The sequence below is a fragment of the Macaca mulatta genome, chromosome 16 (genome assembly GCF_049350105.2).
Source record: "Macaca mulatta isolate MMU2019108-1 chromosome 16, T2T-MMU8v2.0, whole genome shotgun sequence".
NCBI classification, from domain to species: domain Eukaryota; kingdom Metazoa; phylum Chordata; class Mammalia; order Primates; family Cercopithecidae; genus Macaca; species Macaca mulatta.
The window spans coordinates 52,237,045-52,247,084 of NC_133421.1; the positions used below are offsets into that span (position 1 = coordinate 52,237,045).

Here is a 10,040-nt window from a genome sequence, read left to right on the forward strand (position 1 = left end):
CTCGGGGCTCTGGTGCTGGATTAATTAATCATAGAGAACAGCACCATGTTTTGTTCTTGACCCTGGTCCCCACCCCCCATCCCAGACTTGTCCCCATTCCCCTGACTGGAATACCAGCTGCAGAGGTGGAAACTGTGCACAGCTGGAGCAGCCCTGGATAGCCCTCATAACACTGGGGATACCACTCCTGCCTCCCCCAGCTAGGTTGCTGCACGGTCCAGCCCCTCCTGACCTCCTCTCACTGCTTCCCATTGCCACCAGCCACACAGGCCTCCTCTGGGCTCTTCGAGCCTCTTCCTGCCCCAGGCCTTTCCACTTGCACTTCCTTCCTGAATATTATCCCCAGGTCTCCTCCTCCTTCCTGTCTTGCCCCAAATGCTGCCCACTCCCTAACCCCGACAAAGGCACTCCCTGAGCCCACCCCCACCCGACAGGCTATCACCTTCCACTGCTTATTTCCTTCAGAGATTTAGCACCAACCCAAATCATCTTATTTGTTGATTGCTTACTTTACTGGTCTCCTTCCATCAAAATGCTGCCTGCTTGAGAGCAGGAGTTTTTTCTGTCTTGTTTGTTCTCTTGAATTTCAGTTGCGTGGCTCTGTCTACACAGGGTAGGTACTCAATGATTATCATTGAATGAGTGGATGGATGAATGAATGGACAGGTGGAAGCCTGGCTGGATGGATAGATGGATGGAAGGCGGGATGGATAGCTGGATAGATGAGTGAATGGATGGATGAATGAATGGACAGGTGGAAGGCTGGCTGGTTGAATAGATGGATAGATGGATGGAAGCCTGGCTGGATAGCTGGATAGATGGGTGGATGAATGGAATAATGGATGGATGGATGAATGAATGGAAGGATGAATGGAAGACATTTTTATGGGGGCATCTGAGAAGACACTGATTGTATCGCAGTATCCTTGCCCAGGCCATAGGAGGCACCAGGTCAAGGGATTCTGGGAAAAGAGTGGCTAAATAGGGCCAACAGCTGTCCTCTCTCTTTTAGAAATATCCAATCACATGTTCTTTGGGGTTTGGACAGATTGCTCTGAGTTCTGAGTTCCGTTTTGTGTGTGTGTGTGTGTGTGTGTGTGTTTAATGATTTTTTTTTTTCTTGGGGATGGGGAGAGATAGACCAGTGTTTTTTTTGTTTTGTTTTTTGAGGTGGAATCTCACTCTCTCGTCCAGGCTGGAGCGCAGTGGCGCAACCTCGGCTCACTGCAAGCTCCACCTCCCAGGTTCATGCCATTCTCCTGCCTCAGCTGCCCGAGTAGCTGGGACTACAGGTGCGCCACCACGCCTGGCTAATTTTTTGTATTTTTAGTAGAGGTGGGGTTTCACCGTGTTAGCCAGCATGGTCTTGATCTCCTGACCTCGTGATCTGCCCACCTTCGCCGCTCAAAGTGCTGGGATTACAGGCGTGAGCCACCGCGCCTGGCCTAGATAAACCAGTTTTAAGAGACTCCCAGAAGACTGCTTCCCACTCTGCCTGGAAGCTCCCATTAGTAGTTCATTTCAGAGGATTTTGCATGGTTCTTTCACCGAGTCTTTTTAGGTCTAATTACTCTTGGTGGAAGACACAGTTGGTTGCCCATCCTCTTCCTCTGCCTTTCTTGCTTGAGAACAGAACCCCAATTTGGTTCTGGTATGGGAGGCTTGTGTTTCAGGGAGGCCTGACCCAGCCCCAGTCCCAGGAAGGGGCCTGTGATTGGCCTCAGCCAACTGTGGGAGCCCCACGCCTCTAGTCAGTGATGCAGTTAGAAGGGGCCCAGGAATGTGGCTCTAACTCATGGGATGTGAGGAGCTTCTAGCTTCTGAGCATTTTCCTCCCTTTAAAAAAGGTACACGAAGAAGGAGGGCCTCTATGTCATGTCCTTTTTCCCAGTCCCCAAAAGGACCAAGGCTTATTTCATTTGCAGAGACAGATGAAGGCATATGATGGGGTGGGGTCCTGGGGAAACCATCCGGCTCTCACTGGCAAGCCATGGGCAGGGTCCCACAGGAATGGTGCTCAGACCCAGTGATGCCCAACCTGGGGAACTATTAGAACATGCCCACTATTGAGTCCCATCCCATTCAGGTTTAATCTGATTCTCAAGGGCGGGACTGGGATCTCTGCGGGGCTGAGGTGCCCCGCTTGTCCCCCATCATCCTGAGACATGAGGAGGCTGTAACCACTGAAATAGGCCAGGGACAGAGAAACTCATCTGACAGTGGGTTCAAGGCCCGGAGATGTTAGAACTCCTTTTCCTTGAGAACTTTAAGGGAACAAAGTGATTGGCTTCTTAGTTTCCTAGTTTATATGGAAGGAAATTTTGTGAGAAAGGCATAGTCCTTGACTATGAAATTTCTAGGAGGAGAACGTTCAAGAGAATGTGTATATCAAGTTGCCCTGTTGAGGATGCTGCCCTGAAGGCTCGGGAGGCCACCAAGCCTGGGGTCTTCTCCTGACAGCACTCACTCACTTCTAGCTTCTGCTGTGCTCTTGTGGAAATACCGTCCTCCCCTCTGGTTCTGAGAAGCAAACTGCAATGTCATTTAAAAATAAACACCAGGCAAGTGGAGAAAATGCTATTCCACACGCCTTTTACTACTTTTCTTTCACAGATCTGGTTACGACTTCCACCATTCCCCGTGGGAGGCAGAGAAAAAGTGGCAGAAAATAAAAGAGAGAGAGAGAGAAACAGAAAAGCACTCAGAGAATGATAGAGACTGCCCTTTTGCTGATTCAAAAAATATTTATTGAGAATCTATTATATGCCCAACATGCACATACTCCCTTAATTAAATACACCACAAGATCACATGCTGTTTTTAGCAGCTCCTCAATCCCCATCTAGCTCTCTTAGGTAGTGGAATCAAGAGGTTGCTGTTTTTGCTAAGACCAGTAGGTGTCATCATGTCAGCGGGAAAGCCAGGGGTGCCCGGGATTTGACAGCCACCTGTGAAAATAAGTTTTATTTCATCTAGTTCTCTGAGTGCCAGTATATGCAGGGCACCAGGCAGGATGCTTGAGGGTACACAGGGTAAGAAACTCATGATCCCTGGCCTCATGGAGTTTACTGTGCCATCAGGGACCTGGAAGGACAAAGTCCTAAGTCACAAAAAGAGGGAGAAGATTGTAAGTGCCTCAAGAGAGGTTTAACTGAAGGACTATGTGGATTCTTCAAACATCAGAGACGTCAGAACAGCCAAATCCTGCCTTCTCACATTATGGTGGAAGGAATAGGTTCCGAGAGGGAAGGTGATTGACCTAGGGTCACACAGCAATTCCAGTCTCCAGATCTCCTGACTCCTAGAAAAATGCTCTTTCCACCATTCTGTCTCAATAATCGAAGTTGCTTTTTTCATCTTGCCATTTAAAATTTCACCTTATTGCTTGATACTTTATTATGCTAAAAAAGCCCCACAAAATCCCCCAGAAAATTTCACCTTAGTTTAGCCTTGAACCTCCCTGCAAAATGCCCTCTCTGATGCCTACTGCAAGGCTCCCTGGATAGGTTAATGTGCATCTCAGAGGAGGCAGCTGCCCTCATCACAGGCCCTGTGGTGCAAGAGTCAGCTTGCAGAGGCTCATGAGAGCTGATTTTGTGCATCTCTTCCCAGTGACATCATGTTGGTAGCTTGAAATTGGCCATGGTGGGAGTATTTACGCCATGGAAATTGGCAACAGCTATTAATAGATGTCAGAGTTTTATTCACTTTTCCCCATAGAACTGCACACCACTAAATTAGTATTCCTACTTTATAGATAAGAAGATTGAGGCTCAGGGAGATGGGGTAATCTGCCAAAGATAGGTAGCTTATAAGTGGAGCTGGGACTCCAACCCAGGTGGTTTGATGCTAGAGTGCTTGGCAATAGTAGATTGAATAGGACTTAGGGCCACTTTGACATGGAAGGGTCTAGGTTGAGCCTAGGTTTCTTAGTCTATTGTGTGCTGCTATAGTAAAATATTGGAGGCTGGGTAATTTATAAAGAACAGAAATGTATTTCCTTACAGTTCTGGAGGCTAGGAAGTCTGAAATCAAAATGCTGGCATCTGGCAAGGGCCTTCTTGCTGTGTCATTCCACAGCAGAAGACACCACATGGTAGAAGGGCAAAGAGAGGGTGAGAGAGAGACATAAAGGGGCTGAACTTATCCACTTATAAGAAACCTGCTCCCAAGATAACAGCATTAATCCATTTATCTCTTAAAGGGTAGCCTAATCGTCTCTTAAAGGTCCTTCCTCGTAATCCTGTTACAATGGCAATTAAATTGCAACATGAGTTTGGGAGGGGACAAATTTTAGCATCACAGCACCAGTTGTCTTATGTGGGCTCTGGTGTGGGTGCTGTTCTGGGTTGCTGTCATTAATCTGACAGCAACACTGGAACAGGAACTGATTTGGGTGAAGAGATCACCGATTCAGTTTTGGATGGTTTGAATTGGAGGCCCATTGTTGGGGAGACATTTAGATTTGGAGCCCAGGAGAAAGGTCTAAGCAAGAGACTGAGATGTGCAAGATGAAGGTTTGTTCCTGACTAAACCAAAACCAAATGTAGATTAGCTGAAGTATTTTCCTTTGTTCTAATTATCAGGTAAAAAGTACAAGAATTATCTTTCTACGTGTTTTTTCTCATATTTGTCAACATTCAGGTATGTTGGAGGACCATGCACTCACTTGCTCCCTAATCCTAGTGTGTAGTGAGCACTTAGTATTTATTGGATAAATATGACTAACTCATTTTTACCCTGCATCTACTGAATCAGCCATTGCTGTGGACCACACATCAAAATCTAAGTACATTTCTCACAATTTCTAAGATTATCTGGAATTCTGGCATCATTATAGGAGTATGGATTTGGAATAAGAGATTACTTTTTTAGCATTTTAGAGCTACAAGTGGGATTAGGTATCATTTCTTACAATGTCTTTGTTTTACTAGTAAGGTACTAAAGCCCAGAGACCAGTCCAAGACCATGCAGGTCCCTTGCCAGTGTGGGAGACTACCCAGTCCTGGCAGCCAGTGAGCCTGGCCTGGCTTGCCTTGCTCTGGCCAATGTACTTCCCTGCTCTGGGACTTGGTTTGTTCCTCAGGTTAAAGAAGAACCTGAGTTCTGGTTCTGGAAGGGTGATGAGTTAAGGATCCATATCTCAGGAAGGCAACTTGGTCAGATAAACAGACAAAGCTCTAGGTAACCAAGCAAGGAAGCTACAATATGCAAATGAATGGATTGTGGCTTTCTTTCTGGTTGGTTGAAGGGGCCCTGATGTCACAATTCTAGGGTTTCTCCACTCCGAATGATCGTGTCTCTAGCCAAAAATATTTATTGACCTGGCTGGTCTCTTGGCTTCCTCTCTTTGTCCAACGTAGAAGAGAGACAATGGAATCCCTCTACCAGGCTGGGTCCATTCTCATGACGGTGAATACTTTACAGGGGAAGAAAATGGTAGAGAGTGGCCTCCAGTCTGGAGACTTTTCCCTGTCCCAGTCATGGCCCTCCTGCCTCCCGCCACCTGCCGACTTGGAGATCCTGCAGCAGAAGGTGGCTGGGGTGCAACGGGAGCTGGAAGACTTTAAGAAAGAGACATTGAAGTCCATCCATTACCTTGAGGACTCCTTCTGCGAGATGAATGGTGCCCTGGTGCAGCAGGAGGAGCAGGCGGCTCGTGTGAGGCAGCGGCTAAGGGAGGAGGAGGACCGTGGCATCGTGCGCAACAAGGTTCTCACTTTCCTGCTGCCACGGGAGAAACAGCTCCGGGAGCATTGCAAGCGGCTGGAGGACCTGCTGCTGGACAGGGGCCGCGACGCCCTGCGTACCACTAAGAAGAGCCAGGCTGACTGAGCCTTGTGGGTAGCACTAGCCAAGCACCAAGTAGATGATTTTTTTTTTTTTTAAATGGAAGGACAAACCCCAAGTCCCTACCCGCTTGCTTTCCTTTTCTCATTTCCATTGCTTCCCTTCTACCTAAATAACACCTTGCTGAGAGGCAAAAAGACTTCAATATGTTTTTTTGGTGAAATTCCATTTATCCAGCACTCTCAAGGAAGGAGGCACCCCACTACTAAGTCAGGCCCCTGTAACTTTCACTTGAACTGTTTTCCTGTTTGTAATGGTACTATTGCTCAATGTATACTTTTTTTTTTGTACAGTATATTCTTAAACTGATTGTGCTGAACAGATTCACCTTTTTTTTTTTTTTTGAATGATTCAAGGCTCTCATAATTTGAGACTTAATGTGTGGTCAACTGATACCATGTCATGTAACTCATGATCTCCCCAGAGGGTTCAGACTGCTTGCCCGTGCACTAACACTACCCCAGATTGCTCTGTTTTTAGTATTCTAACCCTTGCCTGTATGGTCTTTCTGTCTCCCTTCACTGTTAGACTGTCACATCTCACTTTTCTTTGCTGTGTCTTTCTACCTCTACTTCCTTTCCTGCAGACTGGCCAATCAGAATGACAGAGCTTATTAGGACTGTGTGGGTGGAACTCGCTGAGCTTTAGTGACCGATAATGCAACACCTCTGAGATGGGACTAGGAAGTGGGGAAACTGATTTCTGTGTTTGATCCGTGGAGCAGGAATTGTTGTCACAATGCCTGGCCATTTATCAGGCAATACAGACATACCATCCCACTTACTTCCATAGGCACTCATTGGAGGTGAATGTTGATTTTGCATGGTTCACACTGGGAGACTGGCCACAGGAAGGCAAGTCCAGTACCCAAGGTCTGCACCCCAGTAAGTGGCAGGGCCATGGTTTAAGTCCAGGTCAGCTGTGCTCATTTGCCTCCTGCTGCGCCCCTCTCTGCTCCCCAGTTTTGGAACCACTTTAGGCTGTTCATGGACGTGTTCTGGAAGGCTGAGGCTATCACATGGGTGATTTGGGAGTTCATTAGCTGACACTATACCTTTTATTTCCAATTAGTCTTCTATTTCATCAATTCACATATCTTCTCTCTGGCGGCCCAAATGCTGCCATGCAGCAGGGATTCTCCTCTAAACAGCAGAAGTGAGGTGCCTGGAGATGAGAGGCAGTCCCTGGACAGAGTCAGGTCTGTCTTTCCAGCTCTGAGCTTACAGCAGATTCCATATCATCTGATCTTCTGTGGCAGTCTCATCCTCCCTCTTTCTTCTGTCATAGAATCTCCCCAGATAAGATTTGAACATCTGGAACTTCTAAGCTGCACTTCCCAAAAGGACCCTGTGACCCGTGGTTAATTGTAATACCCATCCAATAGCCATCTACCACGAAGGGTTGCATCCCTACTCTAACTTTAGGCAGTTTTGTTGTTGTTGTTGTTGTTTGTTTGTTTGTTTGAGATGGAGTCTCTCTCTGTCGCCCAGCCTGGAGCGCTGGAGTGCAATGGCGTGATCTTGGCTCACTGCAAGCTTCACCTCCCAGGTTCAAGCAATTCTCCTGTCTCAACCTCCCGAGTAGCTGGGACTACAGGCGCATGCCACCATGCCCAGCTAATTTTTGTATTTTTAGTAGAGTTGGAGTTTCACCATATTGGTCAGGCTGGTCTCAAACTCCTGACCTCAGGTGATCACCCACCTCGGGCTCCCAAAGTACTGGGATTACAGGAATGAGCCACTGAGCCCAGCTGCTGTTTTTTTTGTTTTTTTTTTTTGTTTTTTTTTGTTTTTTGAAGAGAGTCTTACTCTATTGCCCAAGCTGGAGTGCAATGGTATAATATCAGTTCACTGCATCCCGGCTTTCAACTGATTCTCCTGCCTCAGCCTCCCGAGTAGCTGGGATTACAGGTGCGCACCACCACGACTGGCTAATTTTTCTATTTTTAGTAGAGATGGGGTTTCACTATGTTGGCCAGGCTGGTCTCAAGCTCCTGACCTCAAGTGATCCTCCCACCTTGGCCTCCCAAAGTACTAGCATTACAGGCATGAGCCACTGTGCCCAGCCTTTAGGCAGTTTCTTTGGAGGATTTAGCTGAAGTATTAATAATTGTAATACTAACAATATGAATATTATTACTAATATAAGAGCTTAGTGTTATCAAGAATATAATATAGTCCAGGCACTATGGTTGGCCCTTTGAAGGTAAGTACTGCTGTGGTTTGAATGTCCCTTCCAAAACCCATGTTGAAGATTTTATTTTTGTTTTTGGTTTTGTTTTTTGAGAGGGAGTCTCTCTCTGTCACCCAGGATGGAGTGCACTGGCACGTTCTTAGCTCACTGCAGCCTCTGCCTACCAGGTTCAAGCGATTCTCCTGCCTCAGCTTCCCAGTTAGCTGGGATTACAGGCGCCCACCACCACACCGGGCTAATTTTTGTATTTTTAGTAGAGACAGGGTTTTGCCATGTTGGCCAGGCTGGTCTCAACTCCTGACCTCAAGTGATCCACCCACCTTGGCCTCCCAAAGTGGGATTGCAGGCATGAGCCACCGTGCCCGGCCTCTCATGTTGAAATTTAATTCCAAATGTAACAGTGTTGGGAGGTGGGGCCTTTATGTGGTAACAGATTAACGCTATTATCACAGGAGCTTGGTTAGTTATCTCAGGAGTAGGCTCCTCATAAACGGATGAGTTTGGCCCCATCATATTTCCACTGACATCGACATTTCTTTGGCCATATCTGGGTTGCTTGCCCACCCTAAACCAATTATGAAAAGAGGAGAGCAATTGCCACAACTCTGCTCCTGGGCCTGGACACTTCAGTTACCCAATATCCAAAGAAAATCAAGGTTCCATTAATGAGGCTGGTGGTAACCAACCCCAGCTGCCACATCCTCAGTCTTATTTTTTCTGTACCATGGATACTGAGGGCCAGGAAGAAGACAGATCTGGGAGATGGCACTGGCTGGGCAGTGTTGTGCAGTGTGGGTGGCTGTTGCATGGCTGCAGGGAGCATGGAGTTAGGTCTGGGAATTGGGGAGATGGGCTGGGTCTAGGTGCAGATGCACCTCAGTGCTGTGGGTACAGGCCCACTGTCTTCAGTTGCTTCACCTTCATCTGCCTGATACCCAGCCTTCACCCTTGAAGTCAGAGGCTTGAGATGACCCAAAAGGTGCCAGGGAGACTTTGCGACTCCTTGGTCGTTAAAACAGGCAGCCACTCTTAGAGATGCAATCAGTTAACACCACCACCCAGGGCAACTAACTTGTTCCAGTTTAATTGGGATTTTTCTAGTTTTAAAACAGAAAGTCCCTCAGGCCAAGATCTCTCAGTCCTGGGCAAGCAGGGATGGTTGGTCACCTGCACTAAACATAAACATACCGTGGGGTGATCCAGGCGAGGTTGTGGGTGGGGCAAATCCCAGGAGCTCAAGGCAGGAAACAAGGATGGTAGAGGCCATACATGCCAGGTCAGTGCATCTCTGCTGTCATTTTTAGCCAGAGGAGGCTGGCCTGTTCATTCTGCAGCTGGAAGAGCTTGTCTTTGTGTTCATTTCTCCTCCCCACTCTCAGATCCTTGCCTTCCACCTCAATCTGGCAAGAAAATTTGAGAGTGAGGCCTTTTCCGAGCAACTTTTGAGATCCTTCTGGGGACCCCTGAGATTCCTCATTAGGCCACAACTCACAGCTGCACCCTTAGTCCTGGAGGACAGAGGAAACCCATGGTGGATTAAAGAGCCAAGGAGAGGCTGGGTGTGGTGACTTATGCCTGTAATCCCAGTGTTTTGGAAGGCCAAGGCGAGAGGCTCACTGGAGGCCAGGAGTTCGAGGCCAGCCTGGGCAACATAGTGAGACCCTCACTCTACAAAAATAAAAGAAATTAGCTGGGTGTGGTGGTGCATGTCTGTAGTCCTAGCTACTTGGGAGGCTGAGGCAGGAGGATCACTTGAGTCCAGGAGTTCAAAGCTAGAGCGAGCTGTCATCATGCCACTGCACTCCAGCCTGACCAATAGAGGAAGACTTTGTCTCAAAAAAAATACAAAATACAAAATAAATAAAGCCAAGAGGAGATAATTTTGCATTGTAGCTTTGGAAACTGGGTGCCTCATTTCAACTCTTCTGCTCCCAACTGTGAACAATAAAGTTGAGCAGCCCAACTGCTCACTTTCCCTGAAATTCTAAGACAAATAG

At 47.3% G+C, this 10,040-nt stretch overlaps 1 protein-coding gene across 1 annotated transcript; it reads left to right on the forward strand.

The window, feature by feature from the left end:
• The first annotated feature begins 2,809 nt into the window (after positions 1 to 2,809).
• Positions 2,810 to 7,392, forward strand: CCDC182 (coiled-coil domain containing 182). Its single transcript, XM_077970990.1, has 2 exons — positions 2,810 to 4,933; positions 4,987 to 7,392. The coding sequence occupies exon 2, from the start codon at positions 5,374 to 5,376 to the stop codon at positions 5,833 to 5,835; it is 462 nt and encodes a 153-aa protein (XP_077827116.1). The 5' UTR covers positions 2,810 to 4,933; positions 4,987 to 5,373; the 3' UTR covers positions 5,836 to 7,392.
• The last annotated feature ends 2,648 nt before the right edge of the window (positions 7,393 to 10,040 follow it).

What these genes read in the sequence shown, in the direction of transcription:
- CCDC182 (XM_077970990.1), top strand. Translation starts at nt 5,374, where the DNA reads ATGGAATCCCTCTACCAGGCTGGGTCCATTCTCATGACGGTGAATACT.